This window comes from Marmota monax, unplaced genomic scaffold (genome assembly GCF_021218885.2).
Source record: "Marmota monax isolate L192 unplaced genomic scaffold, Marmota_monax_Labrador192_F-V1.1 WCK01_AAM20220418_F8-fsc00196, whole genome shotgun sequence".
NCBI classification, from domain to species: domain Eukaryota; kingdom Metazoa; phylum Chordata; class Mammalia; order Rodentia; family Sciuridae; genus Marmota; species Marmota monax.
The window spans coordinates 2,104,039-2,123,748 of record NW_026694390.1 but is presented as its reverse complement, the minus strand read 5'-3'; the positions used below and the strand labels follow the sequence as shown (position 1 = coordinate 2,123,748).

Genomic DNA, 19,710 nt, shown 5'->3' with positions numbered 1-19,710 from the left:
TTACAATGTGTTATTCACAAAGTTTTGTGTAAAAACAAAAATTACTAGGCATATAAACAGAAAAACCTGAAACAAAATCAACAGAAAATAATCATTAGAGACTGACATCAAAATAACACAGATGTTATATTTAATAAAGATTTTTTCAAGCACCTATAATAACTATGATCAAGGATTTTTTAATGCTTATAATAAATGTATTGAAAATCTAAAACAAAACAAACAAACAAAAAAAAAACCACAAGAAAATGTAGAAAAGAAACCACTGGAAAGTTTAGGACTAACAAAATACATGCATGAGGCCCTTGGTTCAATACCCAATACCACACATGTACACAAAATACAACTGAATTAAAAAAAAAAAAATTCACTGGATAAGAGCTGGGGTTACAGCTTTGCAGTAAAGAACCTGCCTATCATGCATCATGCATGAGGTCCTGGGCTTGATTCCTAGCACCATAAAATAACAACAACAACAAATCCTCATCAGAGGGACTTAACTGAAGGTTAAAAATGATGAAGAAAAAGATAAAGAAAAAAATGATACAAAAATTATACAATCTGAATTACAAAGAGAGGGAAGCTAAAAAAGACTGAATAAATCACATATGAGATAACTTTAAAAGGTAAAACATACACAAAGCTGGAGTCACAAAAAAGGAGAGAGGGTAGGAAAAAAATTAAAGAAATAACAAGCCATAAATTTCCCAAATTAGATATGACATAAATGCAGATTCTAGAAGTTAGATGAACAAAATATACATGAAGTAAACCATTCACAGATACATTTACCATATGACCCATCTACATTCACATAAAAACCTTTACTTGAATATTTAACAGCAGCTCATTTATTTTTTTTAATTTTTTAGTTTTTTTTTTTTTGTTTTTTTTAGGTGGACACAATATATTTTATTTTTATGTGGTGCTGAGAATCGAACCTAGTGCTTCACACATGCTAGGCAAGTGTGCTACCATTTGAGCCACATCCCCAGCCCTCATTTAATTTTAAAATCTAGAAATAATCAAATGTTCTTAAATGGATGAATAAGAAGTGACACAGCCATATAAATGAATACAAAATAAACAAATACGACAGTAAATAAAACAAGCTAGGCAACAACTTAGGTGAATCTCAGTTATTATGTTGAATAATAATAATAAAAAAAAAGCCAACTGTAAAAAGGTTATGTGCTGATATCACTTACAAAAATTCTTGTAAGAAAGCAGCAGTGCCCCCAGCACAGCAAACAAAACCCACAGAAAAGAGAGCAAAAAAGGCCAAAAGTTTGCCAGATGTTACAAACCAGGGTAGGGGGTGCCTTTCTAATTATCTTTACCTTTACAGGGACAAGATGAGAGAGTTTTGTGGGGTAATGGAAAGTTCTATATACTGATTATGGTGTATTCTATGCAGTGGTTAAGTAGACGAAATCCTGGGAACAGCCTAGGTGTCCCAAAGAAATGACTAGAACATTATTCAGCAATAAAGAACTGATACATTCAACAACATGGACAAATCTCAAAAAACATATGTAACCTCTTAAAAAGTAACAGTACATCCTATATGGTTCCATTTGTCTGAAATTCTAAAACAAATAAAACTAATCTATGTGGAAAAAAAATGTTTGAAGTGGTTGGCTCTTGGGGTAGGAACAGGGATTGACAGGAAAATATATGAGGTTTTATATCTTTTTCTTTTTTTTCTGTACTGGGGATTGAACTCAGGGGCACTCAACTACTGAGTCATATCCCCAGCCCGATTTTAAATTTTATTTAGAGACAGGGTCTCACTGAGTTACTTAGCACCTCGCTTTTGCTGAGGCTGGTTTTGAACTCCTAATCTTCCTGTCTCAGCCTCCAGAGCCACGGGGATTACAGGCATGTGCCACAAGGCCCAGATACACACACACACACACACACACACATTTTTAGTTGTTGATGCACCTTCATTTATTTTATTTTTATGTGTTGCTGAGAATTCAACCAAGTGCCTCACACATGCTAGGCAAGTGCTCTACACCTGAGCCACCCAAGCCCACTGAGATTATATCTAAATAGGGCTTGAGTTTAACAAATTATGTGCATATGTGAGAATTCATTAAATGGTATACTTAAGATGCATACATTTCACTATAGTTCAAATACAGTTTTGTTTTTTTTTTTAGTTGTAGATGGGACACAATAACTTTGTTTATTTTTTTGTGTGGCGCTAAGGATCGAACCCAGTGCCTCACATGTGCTAGGCAAGTACTCTACTACTGAGTCACAACTGCAGCCCATATAGTTTTAAATTTAAAAACAATTTTGAACTAGTGTTAATGACATTGAAGTAGAATTGCTGAACTGATGCTACAAATTAATAAAATCTGATGAATTTTATTAATAAAAATGAACGGAGGGGCTGGGGATGTGGCTCAAGCGGTAGCGTGCTCGCCTGGCATGCGTGCGGCCCAGGTTCAACCCTCAGCACCACATACAAAGATGTTGTGTCCGCCAAAAACTAAAAAAAATAAATATTAAAATTCTCTCTCTCTCTCTTTAAAAAAAAATGAATGGATAGCTAAAGATACAGAAAGAAATTTCTTTAAAAAATGTTAACTGTAAGGCTAGAGGCATGGGCTCAGTGGTAGAGAGCTTGACTAGAATACACAAGGCTGTGTGTGTTTACACACACACACGTATGTTACTTGTAGAATCTACTATAAATAAGGGTGTTCACTATATAATTCTTTTTCAGATTTTCTATGTTTGAAAATTTTGGTAATTAAAAATTAGGAGAGCTAGGTATGGTGGCTTGTGCAACTTGGGAGGCTAAGGCAGGAGGATTGCAAGTTTGAGACCAGCCTGGGCAACTTAGCAAACCCTGTCTCAAAATAAAAAAGGGGTGGGGATGTAGCTCCATGGTAGACTGCCCTAGGTTCAATCCCTAATACTATGAAAAGAAAAAAAGGGGGATGGGGGCAGGGTGTATATATGTGACATACACATACAGAAATAGTCTCTCTCTTTAAACTTGTTTTCTCTGGAAGTTGATGACTGCATTTGCACAGCCTTTCTGCTGGAAGACCAACTTGAGCTGACCTCAAAACAAGGGAAAAAAGGACAAAAAACAAAAAAACAAAAAAAAATCTTCAAGTTGTAAACATTCGAGCTAAAACTATAAAACTTTTAGAAGAAAAACAAGGGATAAAATTTTCATACCCTTGGATTTGGCAATGATTTCTTTGATATGACAACAAATGCACAGATACAAAAGGAAAAAGTAAACTGGGATTCAAAATGTAAATCTGGAATCACTTTGCCTTGAGATTTCGCATTGTGTGAAACAATAAAATTTCCTCACAATTTAAGGCAATTGAGTTAATATTTTCTGTTATTTGCAAAAAACAAACAAAAAAATCAATACTTTGGAATGGATTTTCTTACATAAGTTTTTCTGATATAAGAGGGAGAGCATGGGAGGATTAGATTAATTCTAGATAGGGAAGAGGAGTGGGAGGGAAAGGAAAGGGAAAGGGGATTAACAAGGATGGTGGAATGTGATGGTCATCATTATACAAAGTACATGTATGAAGACTTGAATTGGGTATCAACATACCTTATATACAAATAGAGATATGAAAAATTGTAATGCAAAAAAAAAAAAAAAGAATAGCGTTACCTCAGATTAGGTAGAGGGAAGTGAAAGGAGGGGAAGGTAGGGGATGTGGAGATAAGAAAGATAATAGAATAAAACAGACATTACTTTATGTATGTATGTGACTGTATGATCAATGTGATTCTACAATATGTATACTCAGAAAAATGAGAAATTATATCCCATCTATGTATGATATATCAAAGTATATAAGTGCTATTTTACTGTCATGTATAATTAAAACAAATAAAAAATTAAGAAAAATCAATACTAATAGTGCATGTCAAAGACCTCAAAGAAGCATTTTGTCCTCCAGAAAGTCTTTGTTCTTTTACACCATAATTATGAGGAAGCAGAAACCACTGGAATGCTTTCCAAATTTAGTTCACCATATTACTCCAAGGATGTTTTCAAGAAAAATTTTAATTATTCAATATTAATGCAAAAATGGAAGAAATGGATGACTGACAAAATAGAATTTTCAGTCATGGTTTAATCAAAATATTTTCAGATCTCTTCTTTCATTCTTTAATCCACCTTAAGTGAATGTTGGCATGTGATAAGTAAAAAAACATAGTATTAAGAACAACATGTTCTTCATGTATTTTGTTCATAAACCGCAATTGTCTTGTCCTGGCAAATCTCTTAATGAAAAAAAATCAAGCAATCATGAAATGTTTTGACTGTTGTACTGAGAAATTTTTCTTAGGTTGAGTGCTAACAGTGGGTAGAACACACAATTCACACTCCTATTATCTCCCACCACTTACCCTATCCCCTCCAGACCTGAGCAGCTACAGGCAGCTCTGTAGAAGACAGTCTTATATCTCTGAGTTTCCCCCTCACTATATACAGAGTAAACATAAAGAGCTATCAAGTCATTAAATGCTAGTTTTGTCAACAAGACTGGCCATTTATGCAGATCGATCTTCAAAGAATAAATATACCATAGTGTGCATCCTCATAAATGAACATATTCAATATATCCTCTTGTTTAGTCACATTCCAAAGACATAAATATTTTTAGCAATTCTAATAACTCTAGCAAGAATGGACCATATGTTTTGCTGTTTGCATTTATTTCTTCTACAAAGGTAAAAACAATAATTAACACACATTTCAGGGGCTGGGGTTGTGGCTCAGTGGTACTGTGCTTGTCTAGCATGTGCAAGAACCTGGGTTCAAACCTCAGCACGACATAAAAATAAATAAATAAAATAAAGGTATTGTGTCCAACTACAACTAAAAATTAAAAAAACAAAACAACAACAACAACAAAAAACCATGCATGTCAGACACATCAATACCCACACTTCTCAAACATACACGGACAAACCAGTTTTAAACAAAACATTTAAAATTAAGAACTACAGGACTGGGGTTATAGATCAGTGGTAGAGCGCTTGTCTGGCACATATAAGGCACTGGGTTCGATCCTTAGCACCATATAAAATAAATACTTTAGCCGGGCGCAGTGACACATGCCTGTAATCCCAGAAGCTGGGGAGGCTTAGACAGGAAGATCATGAATTCAAAGCCAGACTCAGAAATGGTGAGGTGCTAAGCAACTCAGTGAGACTCTGTCTCTAAATAAAACACAAAATAGGGCCAGGGATGTGGCTCAATGGCCAAGTGCCCCTGAGTTCAATCCCTGGTAACAAAAAAATAATTAAATACATTAAATAAAGGCATTGTGTACATCTACAACTAATTTTTTTTTTTAAATTAAGATATACAGAATAACAAACAGCAGAAAGAAATTATCACAGGTAAGAAACCTGAGCCCATGTTTCAAATGTATAGAATTACTAAAGTTCTGGACTAGAAGCTTTGCAGCAAATAGCAACAAAAACATTTTTAAGATAATGAGGCCAATATGGCAAAAATAAAAGTTATATGTATCAGTATTAGTTATACTAGTGATTTGAGATTAATTTAAAAAGTAAATGCAATGCTTTCTAGAGAAAGTGAATAGATTAATAATTGCCAATGTTAAGGGGAAGAGTGTGATGAAGGATTTTTAGAACACTGAAAACTATCTTGCATGATGGACAAAAATCAATATAAATTTGTCAAAATCCATAGAAAGTACACCACCAACAGTGAACCCTAGTATAAACTATGGACTTTGTATGTCAGTGATGATGTGTCAATGTAGGTTTGTTGATTTTTAACAATGGTACCATTCTGATGCAAGGATTTTAACAGTGAAGAAGTTTGGGGGAGGGGCTAAAGGTATGTGAGAAACCTAAGTTCTCAACCCAAAGTTCTGCTCAACTTCGTTATGAACCTAGAAATGCTCTTTAAAAATACTAAAAGCAAAAAAAGTCAAATTATAAAGACAGACTTTGGCATACAACAGACATAAACCAATGGAGATAAACAAGGCCCAGAAGAGAATCCTCACATATACAGTCAATTAATTAATTAATGGTAAAGGAGGCCAGATGCAAAAGCTTGAACCCTATCTTACATCATATATAAAAATTAAATAAAAATGTATCAAGTTGGGTGATAGTGACACACACTACACTTGTAGTCCCTCCCAGTCATTCGGGAGGCTGCAGTGGGTTCAAGACCAGGCTGGGTTGATTTAAAAAAAAAAAAAAAAAGGACAAAAAAACCCCACCAAGTTCTAAACACGTGAGCTAATAAACTATAAAACTTTTAGAAGGATAAAATTTTCATAATCTTGGATTTGGCAATGATTGGCAATGATTTCCTTGATATGACAACAAATGCACAGACACAAAAAGAAAATAAACTGAGATTCTAAATGTAAAACTTTGGTACTCAAGAGACCCTATCTAAAGAGAAGAAATTCACAGAATGGAAGAAAACATCTGCAAATCATATAGCTGATAACACATTATCATACAGAACATAGAAACCCTATAGCAAAAACCAAAACAAGCCAGTTAAAAACTGGATAAAGGGCTCAAACATACATTTCTCCAAATAAGAAATACAAATAGCCAATAATGACATTAAAAAGATGCTTAACATCTTATTAGAGAAATACAAATCAGAGTCATGAGATTTGATATAACACCCACTAGTATGGCTATTATCAAAACAAACAAAAACAAAAACAAAAAGGAAAACAGCAAGTATTAACCAAGACAGAGAGAGATTGGAACCCCAGTGCATTGCTGGTGGGAATATCAAATGGTACAGCCACTGTGGAAATCAATTTGATAGTTCCTCAGAAACTTAAACAGAATTACCATACCAATTCCATTCCAAGGCATTCATCCAAAGTAACTGAAGACATTACACAAGATACCTGTACACCACATTCAGTCAATCATACATAATAGCCAAAAGGATACCCAGGTCTCCATCAACAGGTAAATAAAGAAAATGTGGTATATAAAAATAATGGCATATTATTTAGCCTTAAAATGGAAATCTGAGCCAGGCATGGTGGCACATGCCTGTAATCCCATGACTCAGGAGGCTGAGGCCAGAAGATTACACATTCAAAGCCAGCCTCAGCAATTTAGCAAGGCCCTAAACAACTTAGCAAGACACTACCTCTAAATAAAATGTAAAAAATAAGGAGGCTGGAGTTGTGGCTCAGTGATAGAGCGCACACCTTGCACGTGTGAGGCACTGGGTTCGATCCTCAGCACCACATAAAAATAAAATAAAGGTATTGTGTAAAACAAAATACATTAAAAAAAATAAGGCTAAGGATATGGCTAAGTGGTTAAGTGCCCCTGGATCATATCTATCAATCAATCAATCAATAAAATGGTTAAAAAAGGAAAATTTGTTTAATGTATATTTACCATATTTTTTTTTTAAAAAAGGAAAATATAACTCATTTTAAAACATTAAAAGTTGACTAACCAGCCAGGCACAGTGGTACATGCTATAATCCCAGCAGCTCAGGAGGCTGAGGCAGAAGGATCAAAAGTTCAAAGCAAACCTGAGGCACTAAGCAATTCAGAGAGACCCTGGCTCTAAATAAAATATAAAAAAGGGCTGGGGGTGCTGGGGCTGTAGCTCTGTGGCAGAGCACTTGCCTAGCATGTGTGAGGCACTGGGTTCAATCCTTAGCACCACATAAATGAATAAAATAAAGGCATGCTGTCCATCTACAACTATTTAAAAAGGTGGGGGGTGGTTGGAGATGTGGATCAGTGGTTAAATATCTCTGGGTTCAATCCCCAGTACCAAAAAAAAAAAAAAGGAGGAGGAGGAGGAGGTAAGAAGGTAACTAACCTAACCCTGTTAGTGATGTATCTCAGAGGCAGAGTCCTTGGCTAGTGTACATAAGGTTATGGGTTCAATCCCCAGCATAGCAAATAAAACAAATGCTTTTACAAAGTTAAAGGAATACAAGCCCATTTAATTTCATCCCACATGAAGCCAGGTATGGTAGACTGTATATTCCAAAGATGACAACAAAAAGTATCTCCTGTCCCACATTATCTTCTGCATGTGGTAAGATACTCTCTTGTTAAGAGGTGGAGTCTATACCTCCATCCCGCTAAATCTGGACCAGTCTTGGGACTATTTTGACCTATAGTACATAAAAGAAATAAAAACTCTGTTAATTCCCAGGACTGTCCCTATTGGCATGCCAGATTCTGCTTCTTGTCTTAGGCTTTAAAAAACCTAATAGCCCACAAGAATCCCTGGCCAATAGCTTGACTGATGTCCTAGTCAAGAGCCAGTGCCAACTTGCCAGCCACATAAGTGAGGCAAATTGAAAGTAGATCATAAGCCCCACTGAGCCACCCTACTCAAACTCCGAATAAGCTACAAAGCATGAAACACAGAGTAGATGTATATGTCAAATTCTGCCCAAATTGCAGAATTATAAGAAAATTAAAGAGCGTTGCCTCTAAATTCCAAAGTAGTGCAGTACAAAGCCAGACAGCCAGAATACCTGCTTGATGAGGGTAATTCAAACTGTACCTGTTTCACATGTGTTCTAAGCCCCATATATACATAAAAATGCTGAAGTTATATCTAAAGTTACACAAAAATCCAATGTATGCCTGTCTCATTAACTTTTATATTATTTATCTCAGTAAAAACTGAGATAAATAATATAAAACACATCTAAATTACAGAGAACAAAGCAAATATTATCATTCGGATTATACCACGGAGCTTAAACATTACCTCCATGAAGAGACATGCAAGGGTAAGATGCTCTCATTAAATCCTTTAATAGACCATCAGCATGTTCCTGCTTATCCACAAATATAATGACAGATCCTGATTCTTGATAATGGCCTAGAAGCTCAAGTAACTTCAAGAATTTCTTTTCTTCTTCAATCACAATCTGAAAACACCAAATTACACCAAGTTATTGGACTAAAAATGCAAACACAACCTTTGGACAGAAATACTCATCTAGTGTGTGGTGAATACAAAATAATTCAAGATAATTCTATATTTTAAGGAAGGGCTAGGAAAATGCTGACTTTAATTGAAAAGCAAGTAACTTAAAAAAATTATAAATCTTTAGGGAATAAAAATTTTGCAAATATGAGCAAGCAATCATCTGTTTGCTCATCTCTTAACTTCATAAGTAATCAAAGATTCTAAGACAGGTGTGTTACATTTCTATCTACCCCACCTCTGATGAAAGAAACCAAAAAGAGTATTTTAAATAGTCACTTCCACATAACAACACAGTCAAATACACCTGGTAAAATACTGAAGCCTACAATGAATGCAGACCACTTAATTTTAGAAATTATCTATCCACCTCACAAACACTGATCCCAAAAAGATCACACAACCTGCCTACATATCAAGGAAACTAGGGATTTCCTAACAACAATACCCACCACTTGTTGCTCCACATCTGAGCAAACCACACTCCTGCCTCCAACCTGTACTTCAATGGGTTTACTCAAGATTCTACGAGCCAAAGCTTCCATAGCTCTGGGGAAAGTAGCTGAAAACATAACCGTCTGTCGATCAGGACGGACATTATCCACAATGCGCATGACCTGAGAAAACACAAATAAATATGGTAAATATAAAAGACTCCAAAGCTTATGCAATGTTAAAGTTAAGTAGAAGAAACTTTTGAGAACAAATGTTTTTCAGTTACTTTTATTTATTTATTTATTTTTGGTGCTGGTGATCGAACCCAGGGCCTTGTGCATGCAAGGCAAGCACTCTACCCACTAAGCCATAGCCCCAGCCCTCAGTTACTTTTTTTTTAAATATATATATATTTTTAGATGTTGATGTACTTTTATTTTTTATTCATTTATTCATATGTGGTGCTAAGAATTAAACCCAGGGCTTCACACATGCTAGGCAAGTGCTCTACCACTAAGCCACAACTCCAGCCCCATTCAGTTACTTTTAAAAAAGTATTTTAACAACTTTTAAACTTATAACCTTAGAATATGACAATTCACTTTATTCCCCAATTTGCTGCTCTCCATTGAACTATCTCAAGAAATAAAAATTCTACACACTTAGGCCAAAAGTCTAGATGGATCTTTGACAAATCCTTCTCTGTCACTCATCTCACCAAAATCCATTAATAAATTCAGTAGTCTCATCTTCAAACTATATCTAGGATGCAAGTAATACCTATAACTATCACTGTTTTCCTTCATTTATTTAACTTATTTTTACTGAGCACTTAATGCCAGACATTGTTCTAAGTGCTAGGAATATAAAATAATAAAAACACACAAAAAGCCATGCACGGTGGCATACCCCTGTAATTTCAGAGACTGGGGAGGCAAAGGATCTTAAGTTTGAGGCCAGCCTCAGCAACTTAGTAAAACCCTGTCTCAAAATTAAAAGGAAAAAAAAACAAAAAAACAAAAAACCTGAAAGAACTGGGGATGTAGCTTAGTGGTAAAGTACCCCTGAGTTCAACCTTCACTTCCAAACATACATACACAGAGTAGGAGAAACCTGAGAAGATGGCAGAGTGGAAGTACCAGGTATAAATATTTCTGTCTCTCTTTTTTTAATATTTATTTTTTAGTTGTAGTTGGACACAATACCTTTACTTTATTTATTATTTATTTTTATGCGGTGCCGAGGATCGAACCCAGGGCCTTGCATGTGCTAGGTACGCACTCTAACACTTAGCCACAACCCGTCTCTCTTTTGACAACTACTCCAATGGTAGAATCTGTCTGATGTGACTGTACTGTTGTTGTTGTTTTTAATATTATATAATTGTACATGGACACAACTTTTTTTTTTTTTTTTAATGTGGCACTGGAGAATCAAACCCAGTGCCTCACATGTGCTAGGCAAGCACTCTACCACTGTACTGATTTTTTTGAGGTCTCAGCCCTGTACTGATTTTTTTGAGGTCTGAAAGCTTACAACTTCCAGGGGAAATCTTTGGATGTAAATTATAAATAACTTCAGTTTTAAACACAGTAGAAGTCAATATTTTGTGCCCCCTGCCCTATTGCAGGAGAGGTCCTAGAGCTGTTCCTAGAGCTGACTGCATGTAGCTTTGGAAGTTTAGAGTTGCCAAGAAGGACCTTGTGTTCCAAATATCAAGGATCTGTGCTCTGACTGCTACTTCACATCACTAATGTATAAATAAAGAGAAAGTGTCTATTGTTGTTGCACCCATCCCCCCAATTTACTGTGAGATCCTCTCCCTATAGTTCAAGTGACTTCCAGGCAATTTAAAGCTCAGTACCCACTTTTCCTTCCTTTTGTTGTCCTCCTTTCCTTTTCCCCTTTGGTACCCAAATATTTAATATTAGGACATTAGGAAAAAAAAAACAAAACAGCTATTCAGGAAGCTGGAATTGGAACTGGAGTTCCACTTAAGCCTAAGAATCTGAGACTAGCCTGGTCAACATAATGAGACTTTATGGCAAAAAAAAGAAAAAAAAATTAATAAAAAGACTAGGACATTCAAAAACAACCAAATACACAGGGAAAATAAGAAAATTCTCACACATACTCAGGAAAAGCTACAGGTTCAGAAAATAAATAAGAAGACATTAAGTTTATGCCTCAATCTAACCCTTGGCACAAATACAGCCTTTAACAATAAAAATAACAACAACAACAAAAGTAAACTCTAAGAAGGGGGGAAAAAATCTTAATTCCCAGAGTTACCACATTATTAGTTTCAAATGACCAGTTCTCAACAAAATCTTGCAAGACATACAAACAGGAAATTATGGACCACTCAAAGGAAAAAAAATTAATCAACAGAAACTGTCCATGGAAATGACCTGGTGGCAGATCTACTAGACAAATGCTTTAAAACAACTGTGTTGGAGATAAACAAACAACAACAACAAAAACAACTATAGGAGCTACTCATAGTAATGTATTCCTATAATCCCAGTGACTCAAAGGTAGAGGCAGGAATATCTCAAGTTGAAGGCCAGCCAGAGCAACTTATCATCAAGATCAAGACTATTTCTCAAAATAAAACTTTAAAAGGACTGGGGATGTAGCTCAGTCACAGAACACCCTTCAGTTCAGTCCCCAATATCACATACACATACTCACACATAGGAGAAAAAAAAGCTTCAGGAAGATATAGAGAAAAATCAAGAAAACAACTCATTAACAAAATGCAAATATCAAAAATGAGACAGAACCTAAAAAAAAGAAGCTATAAAGTACAAGAAATGAAAAATTTACTAGTCTTTGAATGCAGAAGAATGTATCAATAAACTTGAAGATAGGGTAATGGAAAGTATTAGATCTGAGGAGCAGAAAGTAAAAAGGTTAAAGAAAAAGGAAACATAAGGAACCCATGAGATACTATCAAGCAGAACAATATATCTATTATGGGTGTCCCAAAAGGAGAAACAAGAGAGAAAGGCAGAAAAAATTTTGAAAAATAATGCCTGAAATCTTCCTAAATTTGCCAAGCACAGTAGTGATTACCTATAATGGTAACAACTCAGGAGGCTGAGGCAGGAGGATAACAAGTTGGAGAACAGTCTGGGCAACTCAGCAAGACCATATGTCAAAGAGAAGTGAGATTGGAAATGTAGCAAGGTAGTAGAATGCCCCAGGGTTAAATCCCTAGTACTACAAAAAATAAATTAAAAAACAAAAACTTCCCAAATTTAATGAAAAACATGACTTTAAACATTCAAGAAGCTAACTGAAGTCTAAGTAAAAGGAACTCAGAAAGACTCATACGAAGATTTATCACAATCAAACTTTCTGACAAGACAGAAAATCTTGAAAGCAACAAGAAGCAGCCTGTCATATACAAGTAAACTTCAACAAACTATCAGTAGACTTCTCACCAGAAAACTCTGGAAGAGAGAAGGCAGGACAAAAAAAAAAAAAAACAAACAAACATTAAAACACTTTCAAATAAACAAAAGCTGAGAAAGTTCATGACCACTAGATCTGCTTTGGAAGAAATGCATAAGGAAGTCTTCAAGGTAAAATTAAAAAACACAAGACAATAACTTTCAGATACATGAAGTATTACAGAACTCAATAAAAGGAAATACGCAGGCAACTAGCTATAAATACTAATATTATCTTTTTTGGCAAGGGAACTTGGGATTAAACTCAGGGTGCTTTATTTATTTATTTATTTATTTATTTATTTTTAAAGAGAGGAGAGGGAGAGAGAGAATTTTTCACTATTTATTTTTTAGTTTTCGGGAGACACAACATCTTTGTTTGTATGTGGTGCTGAGGATTGAACCCGGGCCAAACGCATGCCAGGCGAGCTCGCTACCCCTTGAGCCACATCCCCAGCCCAAAGGTGCTTTATTTTTTATTTTGAGACAGGGTCTCACCAGGTTTCCCAGGGCCTTGATAAACTGCTAAGGCTGTGGCTTAGTGGCAGAGTGCTTGCCTAGAGCACGTGAGACACTGGGTTCAGTCCTCAGCATCACATAAAAATAAAATAAAGGTATTATGTCCACCTACAACTAAAAAATATATTTTTTAAAAAAATAGACAAAGAGAAAAATATGTATATAGGAAATAAAAATATGTACATAGGAAAGTTAGGTTAGATTCACTTCCATTGTTCTTCCCTTATCCTGTCCCTCCTCCCTCTCCCTCAATTCCCTTCCTCTACTTCACTGATCTGATCTTTCTTCTATTTTAATAGAACCCCCTCCCCGCAAAGGTTTTTTGTTCTTTCCCCCTTTATTTTGAACTAGCTAATGCATATTAGAGAAAATATTTGATCTTTGACTTTCTGGATCTCTATCAAGGTAAATTTTTTCCAAAATATATATTGGGTTTTTTGTTTTGTGTGTTTTTTTTTTTTTTTTTGGTATTGGGAATTAAACCCTGGAGTACTTAACCACTGAGCCACATCTTCAGCCCTTTTTTTTTTTGAGACAGGATCTAACTAAGTTGCTTAGGCTGGCCTCCAACTTGCAATCCTTCTGCCTCAGCCTCCCAAATTATTGGAATTATAGACATGCACCATGACACCTGGCTCCAAAATACATATTAACATCACAGGGAGGGCTGGGGATATAACTCAGTTGGAAGAGTGCTTGCATCACATGCACAAGACCCTGGGCTCAATCCCCAGCACCAAAAAAATAAATAAATAAATAAATAAAAATCACAGGGATCATTTTTGTGGTTTAAGAGTTATAGTTGAGATAATTATGCAGATAAGTAATTAAGCTGTTAACCTTCTAATAGTAAATGATTTTCTGGAGAATAAAGAAAGATATTGTACACTGTCTAAGCATAGAACAGAATGGGTTAAACTTTTAAAGGATCTTTATAACAATTGTCTATAAGAGGTAGGACTCATTTAATTTTAGCCTATGAGTGTGAAAGGAGATAGAAAGTAATAGGATGTTTTCAAAACAGCAAAGGTGATATTGATAAGGTCTCCTTAAGTTGCTGAGGGTCCCACAAAGCTACTGAGGCTTATCTTATTGGAATACTCCTGCCTTAGCTTCCCCAGAGGTTGAGATTACAGGAATGTGCCACTGTGCCCCACGAAGAATATTTTCCTTTTTTTGGTACCAGAGATAGAACCCAAGGGCGCTTATCCTGAGTCACATCCCTAGCCCTTTTTTAAGAGACAGGGTCTCACTGAGTTGCTTAGGCCCTCGCTAAGTTGCTGAGGCTGGGTTTGAACTGGTGAACCTCCTGCCTCAGTCTCCCAAGCAGGAGTATTTTCTTGGATTCTCTTTAGTTTCTTGGTTAGGCAGGCACAGTGACTTATGCCCATAGACTGAGCTACTAGAGACTGAAGCAGGAAAACTGCAAATTCAAGGCTAGCCTTAGCAATTTTACAACACTGTCTCAAAATAAAAAATTAAAAGGGCTGGGGGTATATTTCAGTGGTAAAGTGCCCCTCAGTTCTATCTCTAGTATAATACAACAGACAAAAACAAAAACAAAAATAAAAAAACCCCACAAGTTTTCCAGTTCATCTATTGGCTTTAAGGGTGTGGCATGTTTTAGAGAAAAGAATGTAAGTAGATTTTTAAGAGGAGATCTTAAGTGGCATGTTTGCTTTTGCTAAGAATTTAAGAAAATTTGTGGAAAATAAAATGTTTACATTTAAGATAACTTTAATATATTTTTCCAACCATTGAAAAGGAATAAGTTGGTAGGAGAAAAATATAGTATGCTCTTTTTAGTGCATAGTACCTACAAACAACATAATGGTGACATTTCTGTTACTGCAGTCTGAGATTACAAATTTTTTATTAGAGCACATTGACACATTGCTATTCTTTTTAAGAAAAATTTCTACTACCTTTCAAAATGTGATTCCAAGGCTGGGAGTATAGCACAGTGCTAGAGTATTTGACTACCATGTACAAGGCCTTGGATCCACCAAAAAAAAAAAAAAAGTCTTTATAAATTTCTATCAGTGAAATCTTATACTAGACCAAACTGCATGTAAGAGAAATATAAAAACCTAAGCTGGTCAAATGCTTTGAATCTTATTTATTTATTTTTGGGTACTAGGGATTGAACTCAGGGATGCTTGACCACTGAGCCACATCCCCAGCCCTATTTTGTATTTTATATAGAGACAGGTCTCACTGAGTTGCTAAGCACCTAACCATTGCTAAGGCTGGCTTTGAATTCGATCCTCCAACCTCAGCCTCCCAAGCCACTGGGATTACAGGATTACAGGCGTGCACCACCGCAACTGGCTAAACCTTAGTTTTTATGTTTGGAGAATGTAAATAACAACATGCTACCTAGATCATGAGGGTAGTTAAAAGCAGAAATTAAAACAATTTATTTGAAAAGAAAATGTAACTAGAAAATATGAAAGTTTAAGGTTAGTACTCTAATTCTGTTTATTTTTTCTTTTTAGTTATACGTGACTATAGAAAGTTTTACATATTATACAGTATAACTTACTCTAATTAAACCACATTCTTGTGGTTGAATGAGATGTTATACTAGTGGTGTATTCACACATGAACACAGGAAAGTCATGTCCAATTCTTTCTATTGTCTTTCCTCTTCCTATCACTGTTCCGTTCCGTTCCCTTCCCTTCATTACCCTTTGTCTAATCCAATGAACCTCTATTCTTCTCCCCTGCCCCTTATGGTGTGTTATCATCCACATATAGAGAGAACATTTGAACTTTGGATTTTGGGGAATGGCTTATTTCATTTAGCATGACAGTCTCCAGTTCCATTTTCTAATTCTAGTTTGATTTATGATGGTTTTAGACTTCTAAGGAGTTGCTTGCATAAATACCTCCTAAACAAGTTTTATAAGGAATCTGAAACATAAATATCTATTTTAATTCCATGTGTCCCTAACATACTATATTTCTAGGCAAAAAAATGTGTTTGAATTTCAGAAACCACATGAACATTTCATTCTTATGGCAGTTACACAGTCATATTTACATTTCAAAACATTTAAGAAACTCAGCAATTACCTGTGGTTCAAAACCCATGTCAAACATTCTATCTGCTTCATCCAAAACAACGTATGTCACTCTTCGAAGATTTGTGACCCGACCTAAGATGAGAAGAAAAATAAAAACAAAAAGAAAAACTAAAAATCAGTCACCAAGTCATTTTATGACTACCAAGAACTTAAAAAACTGTAAAGGGAACTAAAATGCCTGACTTAACCACAGGGGTAGGTTAGGTATCTTTAAACAGTGAAAAGAAATTTTGGTCTACAATGTCTTAATCTAGTGACAAATACTTTCTGACAATGGGTATATGAGGCCCTTTATTTTGTCAAACTCGTCTCTTGCATACCATCATAGGGCCTGAAGAACCTGTAAAATTCAGAAAACAGCCCTCTCCAAAACACATCATAAAACTAAGACTGAGATGAAGCATCGAGCCACATCAGCCATTATTTGACAGCATCACCTAGAAAAAAACATATTAGAGATTACAGCGTATGTGTGGAAAGCAAGTTCCAGTGCTAACTACACTTCAGATGTAGAAAATTTCTCTTTATCTTATTTTATCATCTATTTTCCCTATATTTAGAAGCTCCTTAAATGGGCAGGTCAAACCATTAATGAGAAACTATTCAACATCATTAGGTAACTAACATATTACACAAAATCTTTAAATACAAAATGCATTATATAAATACATTTTTCTATTTTTCTATAAAAAGCTACAACTGCAATTTTACTTAAATGAGTTCCTACTGATTTAAATAAATGTTCCTGGCTTCTTAACCAGTGAAAGCTAAATACACAGGAATCCTTTTCCAAAGAATTAATAAAAGCACTGCTATCAACTGTTGAATCAATCACCTGGCAAAACACATATAAAATAGTTATTAAAGATAAACCAATAAGGACAGATAAAGGAAAAAGGTAAATTAATCAAGATGAATTTCAGGAGATTTAATCAATGCAGCATTGAGAAAAAACAAGGGATTATTTAATCAGCAGTCATCCCAAAACTTTTCGTAGGCTATACAAGCACAATGACTTATCAAACCATTTCAATGTCACTTTGCCAACTTCATGTAGAATTAGAATTAAGTTCATACAGAAATTCAAGCAGAATGCTATTAGAAACATGCATTACTCGGTTTTTATTACCCTTGTATGTATATACTGAATACTGCAATGGAAATCTTTGAAAGCATTTTCATCAAAAAATAAAAATGAGCCAAAATAAGTGCTTCCTAATATCTAAGTATTCCACACTAACATTTGCAGCCCCAATTAGTTTTGCAAGGTTGGGAACAGCATTAAATTACCTACCTTTGATGGTTTAAGTCTCGGAAGCCCAGTTCTATAAATCTTGAAGGGCCTTTCTCCACAGAAGTTAAATAATGTCAACAGTTTAGTAACAGTTTTGATAGGGAATAATTTAACAAAGCAATATGAGCTAAAAACATGCAATATTTACAAAAGGTAAAATTTCTTGAAGCTGCAATATCTTAATTTATCTAGTATTGTAAGATACTGCAAAGAAAAAAGCCTAAATTTTATAATAACAAATAAGATAATATATGTATCCTTTTAAAAGTAAAGCGAGGTGAAAAATGGATTCAAAATCTAAATGCTAAGAGATCAGATATAGTTGGTTCTGAAAAGAAATTTTAAATTGAATCACAAAAAAACTACTAATACTTATGATAATAAACTTGTTACAATACAAATTTTAAGATATTACAGCTTTAAGAGGAAACATAGAAACCCTTTATTGGTTTCTTGTATTTGCTAAAAAAAAATATATATATAAAATCCATAACTAAAACAGAACAAGAAAAAAATACCTCTGACTTACCACTGTTAGCTGCTAACATGTCAATCATTCGACCAGGTGTGCAAACAATAATTTCAGCACCTCTTTTCAGCTCAGCAATCTAATTAAAAAGATGAAATTTTTTAGGTGATCATCACTAATGCTTAAACAGATTAAAAAATCTAGTATCGATCCTTGCATGGTTCTACCAAGCAAAACAAGATCCGACTAAAACACTCTAAAATTTCCGACTAAATTCTTTGGAATGCAGGAGCACTACTAATGGAATATTTAAGAGTAGCATGACCACATGCTGCCATAAATTTGAAACCAATGAAACTAAAGAATTTTACCAATTTTAATTTACCATTGTCTCAAAACCTTTATGAAAGGAAGATGAAGAGAGGTGTGTAAAACACACAGAAACATATCAATGTTTCTAATTTAGGGTTACCACCAATTAAATTAATTTCATAAGTTACAACCAGTCATTTAAGTAATTAAATAGAATGAAAAATACCAGTGCCCTAGACATCACAATTTGGGGGTAGTGGGTACTGGGAATTGAGCTCAGGGAATTTTACCACTGAATTATACTTCTACCCCCTTTTTTAAAATTTTTACTTTAAGTCAGGGTCTTGCTAAATTGTTGAGGCTGGCCTCAAACCTGTGATACTCCTATCTCAGCTTCCCAGTCACTGGGATTACAGGCAAGGACCACCATACTCAGCACATGACAAAACTTTTGTTTGATTTATATAAATGTAATATGCACGCATGTACCAGTTTATTTTAGAAATGTATTTCTATTTTTAAAATTTGTTTTCTAAATGCATTTCTTACTACAAAATGTGATCCAAAAAATTTACAAAGATGAACTCAGTAAATAAACCAAGTGTGGGCTGGGGCTATAGCTCAGTGGCAGAGCATTTGCCTAGTACATGTGAGGCACTGGGTTTGATCCTTAACACCACATTAAATATAAACAAATAAAATAAAGACATTCATCTATAACCCAAAAAATATTTTTTTTTAAAAAAGAAGCCAAGCTCAAGTATTTAAAATAGCATTAGGATAAAGAAATCAAATACTCCCTGGTTTTAATATTAAGAAAGAATTTTACTTTCAGTAAGTTCAGAGAATGCCACTTAAATTATATCTTATTATCCTGGTATCTCAATATATATTAGTTCATCAATCTATGAAGTCTTGAAGAAAAAAAAAACCTGTTTTAACTTTGTATAACCGAACACTTCCAGGACTTATTTGATCATAGAACCCATTATTTTTTCTTCTAATTAAACAAAATATCTGGGGTTGGGCTGTAGCTCAGTGGCAGAGCACTTGCCACGCATGTGTGAGGCACTGGGTTTAATCCTCAGAATCACAAAAAAATAAAACAAAGACATACTGTCCACCTACAACTA

The 19,710-nt window shown here is 34.8% G+C and overlaps 1 protein-coding gene across 5 annotated transcripts in view; it reads right to left on the bottom strand.

Moving 5' to 3' along the window:
* The window catches only part of Ddx46 (DEAD-box helicase 46), a 63,015-nt gene that overhangs the window by 22,233 nt on the left and 21,072 nt on the right, over positions 1–19,710 (bottom strand). For all 5 annotated transcript variants that reach the window (XM_058586640.1, XM_046468024.2, XM_058586641.1 and 2 more), the window contains 4 exons: positions 18,326–18,404; positions 16,492–16,574; positions 9,454–9,618; positions 8,780–8,942 (listed from right to left, as the gene is read on the bottom strand). In XM_058586640.1, coding sequence (XP_058442623.1) covers positions 8,780–8,942; positions 9,454–9,618; positions 16,492–16,574; positions 18,326–18,404 — 490 coding nt within the window. The remainder of the gene's footprint in view (positions 1–8,779; positions 8,943–9,453; positions 9,619–16,491; positions 16,575–18,325; positions 18,405–19,710) is intronic.